This window comes from Trichosurus vulpecula, chromosome 4, assembly GCF_011100635.1.
Source record: "Trichosurus vulpecula isolate mTriVul1 chromosome 4, mTriVul1.pri, whole genome shotgun sequence".
In the NCBI taxonomy this organism is placed as follows: domain Eukaryota; kingdom Metazoa; phylum Chordata; class Mammalia; order Diprotodontia; family Phalangeridae; genus Trichosurus; species Trichosurus vulpecula.
In genome coordinates this window covers 132,471,335-132,487,451 of record NC_050576.1, presented here as the reverse complement: position 1 = coordinate 132,487,451, position 16,117 = coordinate 132,471,335, and the positions used below count along the sequence as shown (strand labels likewise).

General features: G+C 44.7%; 1 protein-coding gene across 1 annotated transcript in view; it reads right to left on the bottom strand.

Moving 5' to 3' along the window:
* Positions 1-2,721: 2,721 nt before the first annotated feature.
* The window catches only part of PSEN2 (presenilin 2), a 37,059-nt gene continuing 23,663 nt past the window's right edge, over positions 2,722-16,117 (bottom strand). Inside the window, exons 5-11 of the mRNA XM_036757262.1 lie at positions 13,713-13,780; positions 10,926-11,146; positions 10,122-10,220; positions 7,890-7,967; positions 6,505-6,624; positions 4,945-5,063; positions 2,722-3,601 (exon numbers count right to left, since the gene is read on the bottom strand). Coding sequence (XP_036613157.1) covers positions 3,446-3,601; positions 4,945-5,063; positions 6,505-6,624; positions 7,890-7,967; positions 10,122-10,220; positions 10,926-11,146; positions 13,713-13,780 — 861 coding nt within the window. The 3' untranslated portion in view covers positions 2,722-3,445. The remainder of the gene's footprint in view (positions 3,602-4,944; positions 5,064-6,504; positions 6,625-7,889; positions 7,968-10,121; positions 10,221-10,925; positions 11,147-13,712; positions 13,781-16,117) is intronic.

The following is a 16,117-nucleotide window of genomic DNA, read 5'->3' as shown; positions in this document are numbered from 1 at the left end:
GCTTAGGAGTTAAAATTGACTGCTGAGGTAGAACTGGTATCCATACAAAAGACACTAACCAGCCAAATCGAGGTCTTTCCTGGAGATAAGGAAGGAAAAACAGGCTGCCAACTTCTGGGAGGGGAGAGAGGCCTTGAGCCTGTATTTCCTCACCCAGACCAAAAAGTGACCTTGAGCACCCAGTACTGTTGGTTTTCTGATTGTGCTGTTTCATTCTTTCTTGCTCTTAGCTGAATGAATACAGGTGACGAATAGGCTAGCCTACAACCTTGTGAGCTTTGAACAGTCAGAAGGGCAAGACAGTATAGATTTCTGTCCTGAGAAAAATCCTATCATACCAACCTCTATTTTATCTCTTATAAATCTATATAAATCTATCTTATATATCTATTTTATCTGGCTTATCCTCTCATTACTCTACAGATAGGTCAGATAAAAATATTATTGCTTTTTTAGCCAATGCAAGATTTACCAAAAAGACTCATCTTCAGCATTGCTTTACTGAAACACCTGCCTAGATTCTCCATAGAAAGCAGCTCACAAAGACTTTGCTTCAATCTCCTACAGTTTACAGAAAAGGAAGTTTCTTTCAAGTATAAAAATGTCTTTATTCCTTTCATAATAAATTAACCTATCAAAATATCTGTGTCATTTCTGGAGTAAGACTCGTTTTCTTTTGGTTTACAAAAAATACTTACGTCCTTTGGCCTTGATACTTCTATATGCATTCTGCATTATTTCGAGAAGTAAACACAAAAGCAGTGACATTTTCCTAAGGCCTATCTCTTCCCAAGGACAAAGTCTGGTCCTCAATAAAGGAAAAATCCACCTACCTTATAACGGCAACAAGGGCCCACAGAATTGTGGTGATACAGCCCTAAAGGGGAGGATATTTCTCTAGAGTCCCCATAACCCAGCAATCACTACTCTGTCACGTTTGGAGAGGATGGGGATTGGCTTCAGTTCTCAAGCAGCCATCATGATGAATTTTTTGTCATCAGCTTTGCTGTGGTTTTTAAAATGTGCATCAAAATAAAAAAAAGGGACCGCATCTGCGGCCTACATCCCAATGTTTTCAGCACTTAGATGGTATTATGGTATTATTAGATCTCAATGATATTCCGTAGTGAGGAGCATAGATTCAGGACCAGAGGGGACCCCAGATGTCGAGTCCACCCTTCATTCATTTTGCAGACGAGGGAACCTTTGGTGTGGAAAGAAGCAGCTTGTCCAAGGTCAGACAGGTAACAGGTGGCCCAGGTGCTCAGACTTCAAAGCCAGTGTTCCTTTCGCTGCCCTTTGTCAGTGACCCCTCAGCGGATTTTTTTTTCACTGCTACAGTTCAAACTGTGACTTATACTTGGGTGACTCTCAAAGCTCCATTCCCAGCCCCGAACCCTTCCCTCAACTTCAGTACCTCATACAGAGTCTGTTCAGAGGGGGTGAAAACAAGATGATGATGAGTCTTGAAATCATGACAAAAGAGGAACAGAAAGATTAGGAATGGCCGCAGATAAGGGGAACACATGGTAGTAGTCTTCAAATATTTGAAGGGCTGTCTCATAGAAGAGAGGGTAGACTAGTTCTGTGTGGTTCCAGGAAACACAACTAGAACCAAAGGATAGAAGTGATGAGAAAAAAAAAAGATGACTTTGGATTAATGTAAAAGAGAAATTTAGAAAAGTTAGAGACATCCAGTAATAGGATGGGATACCTTGAGAGGTAGTGAGTTCTACACCACTTAAAGCATTCATGTAGAACCCTACCATTTTGAAAATTTTCATTTATGCCTATACCCAGGCAATTTTCTGAGATTGCAGATTATAGACAAGTTGAATATATGTATCAGTGGAGACAGTTTTCCTGTCAGGAGTTCCTCGCACCAATGAGAGCACAGGGCTGGACCAAAAAACCTTCTCATTAAGAACCCACATGGCTAGTGGTTGACCTGGAATCAGAAAGATCTGGGTTCAAATTCTGCCTCTGACACTGACTTAGCTGCACAACTACGGCATCAGTCACCTAACCTCTCTGTGCCTCAAACGACATTCTAAGACTTAACTACAAAATTATTGATGAGGTAGGATCTGGACTGGTGGAGAGAATTCCCACACTGATGAAACCAGGCTCTCAACCTACTTCTCATTAAACAAGGGCTTAACACGCAGTGGGGGGAGGGGGGCCCTAGGATCACAGCTTTAGAACTGGAAGGGACCTTAAGACGATCTCATCCAATCCCCTCATTTTACAGAGGAAGAAGCAGAGACCAAGAGGTGGAAAATGATTTGACCAAGGATATGTGAGCCAGGCAGGCACTGGATTTGGAATCTGACCCCAGGCATCCTGACACTTTTCCCACACCATGATGTCCCTCCTGAGTTAACTGGAGCCTGTGTATTTTTTCCTATCAACTCCGCTTAAGACTCTATCGTCGAATGCAGCACACGCTTGACCAGCCAGGCATGTGACACTGGAAACAGAGAAAGCAGCAGGACCTGGGATTCCATTGTTATAAAGAACTCCTGCCGCCAACGCAAGCTGGCACCTTTTTGGCAACTCAGATACCTGGAGTACTGGGAAAGAAATCGCCTTGTTCAGGACCACACACACAGACATGTCAGAGGTGGGACATGAACCCCTGGGCTCTGGGGCCGGCTCTCTCTCCACTTTGCCACACTAGAGAAGGGTCATGATTAACGATGAGGTAAAGAGCATTCCAAATGAGTCAATCTAAGGAAGTTTATTAGTATTAAGTCACAACGGCCAATGAGCCCCTTCCCAGCAGTTAGTCATCTGAAATGTAACAGGAATCGGACTTCCCTTCCAATAGGTAATAAAAATAACATCATTGATAAAACATTGTGAACATTCCTTCCTGAAAAAGGGGCCTCTGTTGATCTTAGTGAGCAGGACCAGTCCCTGATCTAGTTTCCTGAGAGCATTCTATGGGCTTTCAATATGTCACAATCTTCTTCAGATCACCCTTCCATGAAATTCCAGACCATCCCCTTCTGCCCAGAGCCACATTTTGTGACCTCCTTTCTTAGGTCACCTGAGTGAACTCCTGGGTTTCCCCCGGGGGAGTGCAGCCCCTTAAAGGGGGAATGGCTGAACTTAGAATTATGGATACCTAAATCATGTGAGAGCCAGAAGGGGCCTCAGAGATGGCAGAGTCCAACTCCCTCAGTTTACAGATGAGGAAACTGAGGCTCAAGGTCACACCACTAGTCAGCGGTGGAGCCAGCACTTAAACCCAGATCCCGGGCCTTGTTCTACTCCACTGCACTGATGCCCAATCTCACGAAGTAACTACGTAATACTTTTTTTTGTGTCATCTTCTTTAAAAAAAAAGTTTTAAAAAATATATGGCACTAACGTGTAAAACTATATGACTCCGTAGAATTGGAATTTCCTAGTTTCCAGACAACAGCAGCTAAGCTTTGCTCTAAATGTACAACTGGTGGGACGCCAGGGTGTCCATGAAAGGCCTCACGAGGTTGTCGGTGGAGAAGTAGAAGATGAGACCAAAGGTGATGGAGATGGGCAGGGCGGGCAAGGCCTTCTTAAACACCGCCAGCAGCAAGAGCGTCAAACACAGACCCTGCGGGAAGGACAGAGAGTGAGGCTGGAGTGGGGCAAGGGGCAACTGTAGGGGGTGCCTGTGTGTGTGAGCGAGGGCACGTGCCTGGAGAGAACGCCTCAGCTCACGGTGAGACTAATCCTCCAAAGCAGGTAGCACCTGCGTGGTGCCGCGTGCTTTCTGAGATACATCCCCATCCCCAGGTTCACTCGGATCGTCACTGTCAACCCCGTGGGGCAAGCGCCACAAGTGTTATTTTATCCCTATCTCTTATGGGAGGAGAGCGAATTACAAAGAGGTTAAGCTCATACGCAAGATGGGAATGGGGTTTCTTGACTCTCTAGGGGCTTTTCTAGCTACCATTTAGAGAGTATTTTAAGAATTACCAAGTGCTTTATAAGTATGATCTCCTTGCATCCTCAGGACAACTCTGGGTGGGGGAAGGTAGGTAGTATTATCCTCACTTTACAGATGAGGAAACTGAGGCAGAAAGAGGTGACTGAGGCTGGACTTAAACTTAGACGTCCTGACTCTAGGTCCAGCGCTCCATCTGCTGATACCATAGGACTTCCCCTCCCACCCTCCAAGGAAGTGAAATAATATTAGCAGACACACGAGGACGCCCTATCTCTAGCGCAGCATGCATACCTTACGTGAGAATGGGAACTACAAAAGGACTGTCACCAGCTTAAACTATGTGACTGGATAACAATAAACATGTGATTTCTGAAGAATCACCCCTACAGCAAGGTAACAGCTGCAGGGCACTGAAGTAAGTTCTCTGGGCTTGGTACCAATCTTCTTCCTTCCTAAGAAATACTCAAGGACTATCTGACACCAAGTACTGAGAGGCTGTTGCTAGTGTTTCAGGGACTCTGCAACACATCTGGAATGGTACCATTCAAATACATGATTCGTAACGGCTTCTGAATGGGAAGGGGGCCATTCAGCCCAACACAGACATTTGTTAGACACCTGCTATGTATAAGACACTGGACTTAGAAGCCAGAAGATTTCTTGATCTCCCTATTTGAAGGCCAAAGCCAGACAGCTGACTGCTGGGCATATTATAGTTGGGATTCCTTCAGCGTATGGGTCAGGCTACAGGGCCACTGAGATCCCTTTCAACTCTCTTATTCTATGACCTGCCTTTAACGTTTACTCACTGCACGACTCTGAGTGACTCACGTGACCACTGGGCCTCAGTCTCTTTATTTACAGAAATGAAGATAATACTACTTCTTATTTCACAGGGCTGGATCAGACAAGTAAGCTATGTCACAGGTAGGTAAGGACAGCGGCTGGAAGGGGTTGTATGAATTTAAGTGACTGCTCTCACTGCCGCTCCCTGTCTTTCTACTTACGATGAGAATGGCGACGAAGCAGGCCAGTGTGGTGTTCCAGTCTCCACTCGCCGTGGCTGCTGCCTTGCCCACAAGAACACTGTAGAAAATGAAATCTCCCAGGCCAAGCTTCACTCCCCCTGTGTGGGGGAAGACAAAAACCAAGTCTGGTGAGTCTTGTGGCAACTACTCATGGAAGGTCACTGGTAATGGGTGATGGATGAGCCTGACTCAGTGAACTGAAAGCTGACTTATCTCAACATTCACCGGACAGTCAGTTTGCTCCAATGTTCAGGAACGTGGAAAACGGCAGATATCAGAAACGCTCAGATAGCCTAAAAGCTCACTGTGGCCCACCGACTGTGTCACTGCCCTCCTTCCCCACCAAACACTGAATTACACATGAGCAACAGCCATAGTGTTGAAACTGATGACGGCCTTAGATTTCTGTAATCCATCCAGAATCTTCAGAAATACTGATGGGTAACCCTTCAAAGAATGCCTGACAGTGGTAGACGGCAGAGAAACAGAAGGCTAGAAAATCTCGCTGCCTGCAAAAGTTACTAATTTTTTTGTGGGATGGGAAACTGGGAGCAGCTCAATCTAAGCCTTGTCCTTCAGCAGGTTAGCTGGATTGGGCATGGAAAGAGATGTTGTTCTGGGCCCATATTAATGAACGGGACCGGGATTGGATTGGTGATTTTACTGGTACAGGGAACTTCCAGGAGAAGAACTACCTGTACTCATGCAGGCCAGCACTTTCTCTGCCAGTAAGTCTGAATGTAAGGATATCTTAAGGAACTGTAATTCTACTACTTTCAAGCAGTGGGATCATACGCTATGTTGGATTTGTAGTTAGAGCACCTGGGTTCAAATCCCAGCTTGCTGCTTTTTACGTACATGCCGCTGGACAGGTCACTACCATTCTCTGGGCCTGTTACCTCATGTAAACGGAGAATGCCAGACTAGATGGCTGATAAAATCCCTTTCTGGCTCTAAATCTATGACCCCACGACTGGCTTTAAAAAAACACTGAGGATGACTTGAGCTGATAACACTAATTCTTAAAGTGCTTTTAGATTTGTCTGCAAGATTGCCCTTATTACCAACCATCAGCCTCTCACTCCCAATCACTCTGGTCTCCTAAGAAGCTGAAGAATCAGTTCCCTTGTCTTTCTCTACCCCCTATCCTACAAGCCGAGCTCTATTACAGTGGTGACTGGGCCACAGCTTTCCATTAGACTAACACACACTTCAGTTCAACAATTACTGAGCACCTTCTACGTGCCAGTGCTAGGCAGTGGGAAAACACAGACAAAACCAAACAATCCCTGTCCCCAGGGAGCTTGCCATCCACTGGAAGCCAGCACATTGCAGAGGCCTCCTCAGAGTCTGCCAGCACAGACTCCTTTTCTAATTTCTAATCTTTTCTTTTCTCCCCTTGGAAGGAGACCACTGTAAGGGTGTGTGGGCGCACTCTCTCAAGGGAATGGTCCCCTCCTCCCACCTACCCTTCTTCGCACCCCTCACCCACCAGAAGCAAAGCTCCCCACGTGGCTAGAGAAAACTAATCCACCTTACTTTCCTCCTCTTCCTCCAGCTCTTCCACTGCATAGGAAGGCACATGGAGTGGGGTGCACCTCGGAGAGTCGTATGTTTCAGAGTAAGAGTGGTCCCCGGAAGCGTCGCTTGAGTCTTCATCTGTGTTCCCAGACACAGAAAAGCATCAGGTGTCCAAAAAGAAAAAAAGGATTGAGGGGACATAAGAAGCACAGTCAGAAGAATTTTTCATTGGGGAGGAAGAGGCCAACAGCTGGGGAAAAGGAAACTATCCTTCAGGGAAGGGTCCATGGTAGATCAGAATTTGGACTCCTCAAGACTGGTACTTTCCTGATGCCATGCCCTTCCATATCCTCCTCCTGTCCTCCCACCACTCTGGTTGGCTCCCATCACCTCTTTGGCTCAAAGAAGATTTTGGTAATAACAAAAATAACTGAAAAGGAAATCAGGGGAGAGCTCCTTTGGGACACCCAAAGTGCACCAGGAATGGAGGGTTGACAACAAAGCCACCCCAGCTTTACCCATGAAAGAAAGAATCAGCTATACTCAGTTTTTGTGCCCCGGGGCATGTAGGATGCTCCATATTTTGATACATATTGGGGTAATTTCTAGGGAATTATCAGGTCCTAGAATGATACTCTCCACATCTGAAAAGCTCTAGCCCAGAATAATACTTGTGCTTCAGCAGGGTAAAGGGCTCAGGTGTGGAACTAGTTGTTCTGGGACTGCACCAGAGAATGGGACTGGGCCCGGACCTGTGATTTCACTGGTATCAGGAACTCCCAGGTAAGGACACTCCTTCTACCACTGGCACCTTTTCTGCAGCTTTTGTCTTGAGAGAATTGCCCAGAGCACTAAGCGGTGCAGTGACTTGACCAGGGCCCACAGCCACTAGTGTCAGAGATGGACTCAAACCCAGGTCTTCCTGGCTCTGAGGACAACTCTATCCACTAACTCATACTGCTTATCCTATATCAAGAGTACCACTATTCACTTAGCTTCCTGCTCTCTCTGGAGTCTCTCCACAGCCACACCCACTGCCCTGCCCACCTAAGTAAGGATGACTCGGCCTGAGGCTGGCTCGATGGCTACTGAGTCACCACACAGACCGCCACAGCCGCACTGCTCACTTTGCTCTCCCCCCTCATACCTGGCTTTCCCATTCCCCTGTTTTGTCTTTGCCTTTAAGAATGTGATCTCCCTGAGAGAAGGAACTAGTCCTGCTTTCTTGGTTTTGAATTCCCAGTACTTAACACAATGCAGGGCACAGAGTAAACACTTCATAAATGGTCTAGCGCTCTCCCTCTCTGTCTCAGTCTCTTATGCCCTGAAGGAAGGCCAGCCTCCCGCAGTGACGCTGGGACATCATACCTTGGGCCCGTGGGGTCGGCTTCGGAGACACTGACCTTGCTCTTGGTCCTTGGGGAGGGCTCCCTTTGTTGGAGTATCCACCTTTGCCATGCTTACGGTCCACACCATGGCAGCTGCAAGAAGACAGGACAAGACCGTGGTCACTGTGGCTACGCAAACAATCAGCAAACGGTACTTCCTTATTCCTACTGTGCTTAAAGAATTATTTTGTTTTAGAGTACACTATATTTAATAATATGAAAGGTAGGTGACCTAGTAGAAAAAGCCATGAACGTGGAGAGCGAAGAGCAGAGTTTGAGGCCTGGGTCTTGTTACTTGGAAGCTCCAATTTCTTCACTTTTTTGTGGATCAGTTTTCTCTTTTATAAATTGGGGGTAACAATGGTACTTATTTTATTATTTTATTGAAACAATAATAATATAAACTTTAACAGTAACATTGCATTTGCTCTGAGCCTCCTCTCTAATCTCTTCCCTACGTATATGCTTATAAATTTGTTACTATTGTTTTTTAAAAATTTATTTTATTTTTACTTTTTTTGTATTATTTAATATCTTATTTTCCCCCAGTTACATGTAAAAACAATTCTTAACATTTGTTTTAAAAACTGAGTTCCAAATTCTCTTCCTTCCTCCCTCCCCCACTCCCCACTGAGAAGGCAAGCAATTTGATATACGCAAAACATATCCATAATACTCATGCTACCAAAGAAAACGTAGGCAAAAAAAAACCTCAAGAAAAATAAAGTTAAAAAAAGTATGCTTCAATCTGTATTAAGACGACACCAGTTCTTTGGGGATGGATAACATTTTTCATCATAAGTCCTTCAGAGTTGTCTTGGATCACTGTACTGCGAGAATAACCAAGTCATTCACAGCTGATCAACTTACAACATTGGCTGTTACTTTGTACACAGTACATTTCACTTTACATCAGCCCATGCAAGACTTTCCAGGTTTTCTGAGAGCATCCTGCTCACCACTTCTTATGGTACAATAGCATTCCACCATAATCACATACCATAACTTGTTCAGCCATTCCCCAATTAATGGGCATCCCCTCAATTTCTACTTCTTTACCCCCAGAAAAGAGTTGCTATTAATATTTTTGTACATATAGTCCTTTTCCTTTTTTGCTTTTTATCTCTTTTGGGATATGCTGCTGTTGTTTTTTAAATAATTCTAGTCAATATCTATGGTCCTATATTGTTAGGCTCAGTTTGCATCGTCTGTTTGTTTCCAATTTTTTTGTATTCTTCACAGTATTTTCTAACACCAGAAGTATTCCATCACATCAGTATTGCATCATTTAAATACTCAGAATTCCCCCCAAAGCTGGGCAGGCCTCCTCCTCTGTCACTAGAGTGTGATTAAGTAACTGCCTTGACTCTGGCCTGCCAACTCTCCTTCAAGGTTCACAGACCCAAAGTGTTTTAGAGCTGCAAGTGACCTCAGATGGGTCATGTGTCTTCTCCAATCCCTCATCTGACAGAAGAGGAAGCTGAAGGCCAGGGAAGGAAGCTGATGTGGCAACAGAGTTATAATGGAAGGAGCACTGGCTCCAGAGTCACAGGACTTGGTTCAAATTTGGACTTGGATAATTGCTGCCTCTGTGCCCTCACCCGAATCACTGAAACACCCCAGGCTTAGGATCCCTCTTCTCTAAAATGAGCCAGTTGTACTGGACGGTCCCTAAGGCCCCTTCTGCTCTTGATCTCAGGTAATTTACTCCTGTAAGTCACTGGGCAGGGAGGTGTCCTGCAAGAACCATACTGGGCTTTTTCTATACCAGATCAGCACATGGAAGTTACTGGGTGGCAGATTTCAGCTTAACTTATGGAAGGCCTCCTTAGCAGCAGGGGAAGGGACTTCCCAGTAAGACAGTCGATTCCCCATCCCTGGAAGCACAGGCCAGAAGACCTTCCATCACAAATGCTACAGAAGGAATTGCACTGGGAGGTGAGGTTAGAAACTAGAGGGCCCTATGGCTGCTTCTTACTATAAGACTGCACAAGTCCAGTGGAACAGTATGGTTTTTAATAGTCTTCAATGATTAGAAAAAGGCCAACTCCCCACTAGATATCAGAGAGAATAGAGACCAATTCCCCTCTCTTTCCCCCACCCTCCCTGACCTTGGAAAGGGGTTCTTTATCATAATTTTGAAAGGAAAGAGTCAGGAAATTGTCATTGGCACTGAGAAAACCAAAAGGGAAAGGGTGTGGAGAGATAACCACACTCACAGCAGGGGCTGAGGTGGGGAGGACTCACATGAATATATGAGGGCAGGAAATATAGGTTCATTTCTTTCCTGAGCAGTTTCTACAAGCATCCTCAAGGGCCCTTTAGGACAGAGCACAGCCACGAGATCTGTGAAAACCAAGAAGTCTTTCTCAGGAAAAAGCAGCCATCATTCTCAAGCAGCTCCTAGAAACTTGTTTAACTCAAACTCAGAAATGGATAGCTGGGCTTCCCTCGCCTCCAACCAATGAGAAGAAATGGAGAATTAACAGCACTGGTTTCCTCATTTGTCCTTGGTCTTCAACCCCTACTCAGAGCTTACCTGTCTCTGAACAGGTTTCCGTCCTAATCTATGGTGTGTGCCCAAGAACCAGCAACAGGCTGGAATCTAAGGCAGGTCTGAAAGAGCCAATTTTAAGAAAAGATAATGAAGGATTAAGTGGCTTCTATTTTCTTTTTAAAGGAAGGTCACTTTCTGGTGAAGAATCCTCCTTTTTTGTTTCATAAAATTCAATTCAACATGCACATATTAAATGCCTACAGTGTGCCAGGAACTGGGACTACAATGCCTGTCACAAAGACAAAAACGAAACAGTCCCTGCCCTCAGGGAGCTCATATTCTTCAGGAGGAAGATAGTTACAAGACGAACTGGAATTAATAAGCATAAGCACCTCATGTACCAGACACTGCATTAAGTCTTGAGGATACAAGTTACAGTCCCCGTCCTCAAGGATCTTACATTCTAGCGGGTAAAGTGGTATGATTTGACCCTTACTGTCTGCATGCAAGATAAGCACCCCACATCAGACCACTATTGCCCACGGCTGTCCTACCATACACAGAGATGGCTCCCAGGATGACCCAGGCTGACCATTCTGGGAGGTACTTGATGAAGACCAAGGCCATGAGGGCGCTGATCATAATGAGGTAGGCCTGCTGCAGCACCAGGGGGCCCTTCCAGTGGATACAGATCATTCCCACTGCCCCAAAGTTCCAGATGACCAAGAAAAGGGTTGGGTAGTCCATAGCCACATTGTAAGTCTTGAGCACTTCCCTGAAAAGCAAGACCAGCAGATGAGGGGAAATCATTAGAAACGGGGAAAAAAACGCTGACTCCACAGTCACTTTCAACTAATTAGACCCTGACCTAGTTTAAAACCAAACAGATAAAGTGCTAGACTTGGAGTCAGGCAGTCTTGGTTCGAATCCTGCCTCAGATGCTTATTCACTATGTAACCTTGGGAAGACACCTACCTTCTCTGAAACTTGTTTTCTGTGGCTATAAAATGAGAGTAAATAATAACACCTGCCCTATAGGGTTTCTGTAAGGATTAAATGAGATAATGTACGTAAAATGTACATGAACCTTAAACCTTAAAATGCTATGTCAGTTACTATTATTATTAATAGTGTCCTCTTCCTCCTCATGGAATGCTATAGATACTTTACTGGATACATGAACCTCCCCTTCCTCCTTCCCCACCCCCGACTATCGACTGTTATAGATACTTCACTGGCCTCATACACACACACACACACTCTCACGGAATATGTCACCTCCATTCCTAATAGCTAGATGCACTTTCCCTTCAACTCCTACAAATGCCCAGGCAGAAAGAGCAGAGGTTCAGAGTTTTAAGGCCCAGGCTTATATCCTGACTTTTCCATGTATTATCTGAATGACCTGAGGTGAGTCTCTAACTTTTCCAGTCTGCAGAGTCAGGAAATTATACTGTGATCTCCAAGGTTCCTTCTATTGCTAAGATCTCCATGATCTTTTATGTTCAAAGAAGTTCTCACCTCCACCCCAAAACATATTTCCTTGAAGAGAGATCTTGTTACATTTAAGTCCGCTACTTGATTCATTTTAAAATTTCATTTTAAATTTCCTTTAGACCAGGGATCTGAAACTTTTTGTGCCAGGGACCCTTTGATGAAATCTGGTGAAACCTATGGGTGACCCCTTCTCAGAATGATGATTTTAAAAACGTAAAGTAAAATACACAGGATTCCAAGGACACCAATTATTTTGCTTATCAAAATATTTAAAAAAAAAACAAGTTCACCGACCCCAGGTTAATAACCCTTGTTTTAGACACCTCAGTTTTACTCATAAGCTTGGAAATAAACATAACTGAGTCTTAGGCCTGTGTCCAAGCACTAAGAAACCTTCCTTTCCTGTCTTTCTCAGACCCCTTGGGAAGCTGGAATAAGAGAACAGACCAAAACAGGGTACAACATTCCAAATCAATCATTTTCTAAATTTGGAATTTGCCACACTTTAGACTAAAAAATAAAACTTAAATATGAAGGGTTTTCCACCCAACATCCAACTACTATCTAATCTGGATTTGGAGGGCCTTGGTCTGAATCCCTCTCCATGACTTACTATCTCTGTGACCATGGGCCAGTCACAACTTCTCAGTGCCTCAGTTTTCCCATCTATAAAATAAGAGGGTTTGATTTGATGGCGTTCCTCTGAAGTCTCTTCCAGCTCCCAATACACAGTACCCTAATCAAGTTTAAAGTGTCAACTTGTTTTTAAATTTCTGGGCTGGATCTGGCTTTTCACTGCTTGAGAGAAGAAGTCCCCTGTACCAAGATGGGTTGATACCCATGCTGTGGCTAGTCTTGGAGGGTTGCCTGGAGCACTGAGCACTTGACCTGCTCAGGGTCATGCGGCAAGGAGGTATAAGAGGAAGGACTTGAACCCAAGTCTTCTTGATTCTAAGGCCAGAACTCTATTTACTATGCTATGTTGCCTTTCTCTCCATGGTATTTTTACAGGGGACTGAAAACACAGCACGCAGCCAACCAAGGCAGACCATATTGTGTCCACAAGAAAACATGTGGGCCTAGCTCAGTGCCTGGCACATAGTAGGTGCTCTGGCACCACAAATAAGGCAATCCTAGTCCTTCTTGCTCCTATCGTATCCCATTGCTAAATACCATTTCTGTCCCTCACTGAAGCGTATTTCTTTTTTTTTTTTTGAATTTCTTTATTTATTTTTAGTTTACCACACACGGTTCTACATGGTTTTGAGTTCCAGTTTTTCTCCCCTCCCTCCCCCCTCCCTCCCCAAGATGGCATAGAATCTCATATAACTGTCATGTATAACTTCGCATTGAATTAATTTATGCACTAGTCAAGTCGTGGAGAAGAATTTTGACCAATGGAATGAATCATGAGAAAGAAGAGACAGAACCAAAAAAAAAAAACCCAAAAACAAGAAAAGAAGCAAAAAAGGCGAGCATGTAGTGCGCCTCGATCTGTATTCAAACTCACTGAAGCGTATTTCAAAGAACAACAGAGCCTTGGAATCAGAAGAAATGGATCCATGTTCTGGATCTGACCATGCCCCTCCCGAACCCTGCAACCTTTCTGCCCCCCAGCTGTATGATTCTGAACGTCTCCTAATCTCTCTAATCTTTCTAATCTGTAAATGGCAATCTGTAAAATGGCAATAATACTGCTACTTACACCTGCAGAGTTGTTGTGAGGAAGGATGGATGCCCATCTCCTCCTCTGCCCTGTGCCCGCTTTCATGCCCTTCATATCGGGGAGCAGTGTGGGTGAAAGCTTATCTGGAACAATCACAGGCCTCGGGGCAGACACTTACCCAAGATAAATGTAGGTGAAGAGGAAGAGCAGCATCAGAGAAGACAGGATCAACCAGCCGTGGATAAACTAGACAACAGAAACAAACACCACTGTTGACACAAGGAATGTTCTTGGTTCGTTCGTTGGCTCCGACAGAACCCCTGGGCTGATCAATAGTAGGGGGTGTGCTGCTGCTCAGGTCAAGCACCAGGGGCAACAGTGCCTGTGGCTAACGTCTCAACTGCCACGATGCCATGTTAGAACAAGATTGGTCTGAGCAATAACAATGAAAAGTCCCACAACCTGCCCACAGGCACACAGTACCTCTGCTTCAGAGAGTTTGCACATCAGTGAATGGCTTGACAAGAGTAGCTACAGCTTATACTCTACGGCTTCACGGTTCACAAAGAGATCGGACATCTCCAACCCCACCGCCTTCTCCCTAACTCCTTGTGCTTTTACCATTGCCGCTTTGCCACTGTGCTCTAAGGACAATGCGACCTTTCCATGTGACTGGCAGTGGAAGCTGCCCTATCTATGTTCTCCCTTGTTAGAACGTGAGCTCCTTGAGAGAGGGAATGTCTGATTTTTCTCTTTGTACACCAAATACTTAGCACAGTACTTTGCATATAGTAAGTACCTCATAAACGCTTCTTTCATTCGTGCCTATAGGAGTGTGGATGGAACCATGGTGGGCACCAGTGTGACACGGCAAAAAGAATGCCGCATTTGGAGTCGGAGGACCTGGCTTTGAATCCTATTTCTGTCATTTACAACCTATGTGACCGTGGGCAAGTCCGCAGATCTTTGGGTCTCAGTTTCCTCCTTTGCAAGGAATAAGTGTAATAATTCTTGCAGTAATTATGTGGCTTTGGGAATGGCAGGAGGTAATGAGTATAAAGTGCCTTGGAGACAACGAAAAGGATTACAGACTTCAAGAAATTCAGGATTTCAGTAGCACAGATGCTCATCACTTAGCCACAAACAAGGACTGCGACCATCGCGTGCCAGAAGAGACAGACTTCATGAGCTACTGTGACCCCAGCAGCTTTCAAGTACGACCTAAATATGTTATTATAAATCAGGGTCATTGAAGAGCTAGAGAGTTTTAAAAGATCATCTAAAAAGAAACACACTCCCCAACCTCAGAGCCAAACACAAGGTGTGAAGACAAGGAGTTTCTTTAAGTGGGGAAGGGACTTCCCTCTGGGACCAGCCTTTCTACCTGCAAAGGCAGCACTGATGATCATGGCAGCAGCATCCACAGTTTACCCCTAGAAAACACTGACCCATCATTCCCTCCTAAGAGGCGTCCACTTCAGATATCACCTGTAATTCCTCCAAAGGAAAACAGGAATCAGGAGAGAATCCCTTGGACTCAATACACTTGCAACCTAAAGGTTTAAGGTCTGTTTCTGTATTCTGATGATCGTTGTTATAAACTAATTTTACCTTTACAAAACTGGTGATACTTCTTCTAGTAGGTGATGGTTTAGAAACACAGATTTCTGGTATCCCTAGAAAGCTAATGCTGGGGTATATACCACCAGACTGGGAGTCAGGGACCCAAGGTTGCTCTGCCATTAAATAGCAGTGACCTGGGACAAATCATTTCATCCTTCAGGGTTTCAATTTTCTCATCTATAAAATAAAAGGGTTGGATTAGATGAGTTCTAAGGTCCCTGGTACCTTTAGAATTCTAGGAGTCCCGTATATTCCAGAACAAGGAAAAGGACTATGGGGCCATTGTCCCAAAGTCCCCAGGTTTCTGGGAAGAACAAGCAAGAGTGAGGAGGCAGCTTGGTGCAGCTACACTGCCTGTATCCACAGAGACAATGGGACAGTCCCCAGATGAAATGGCTCTTGGACACAGAGGCTGAAAGCCTCCCAGACCACGGAGTGGAATCTATACAGAGCCAGCTCTAGAGGGAAACGGGAAAAGAAAATGAAAAACAAAACAAAAAAACCAGTTGCGGTAGTCAGGGCTCTTAAAATAAAGCCTTATTTCTTCAGAAGGGGAATTGAAGTAGATATTAGCTTTTAAAATAGGGGAAGTGACATTCTGTACAATTATTTTTTTAAAAAAGGAATCTAGTCGAACATTCTAAGAAGCAAACCACAGCACAGTAAAAATGCTGCTCTCATACTGTGAGAGGAAAAGGAGGGAGATTCAAACGCCCTGACTTGTCTGGCATTAAATGTGAACCATTGGGCAGCGGAAACAGTGCACAGTATATGCATATATGTAGGCGATGCCTACTTATGGAGGGCTGGCAGAGATGGCCTGCCTTGAATTGGGAGGACCTTGGTTCAAGTTCTGCTTCGAGCCCATGGAGGCTATCTATTTATCTAGCTGCACACACAGAGCTGTCAATTTGCATTGATAAAATGAGTTTCCTTATAGAGAGTTCCCTATCCCAAAGA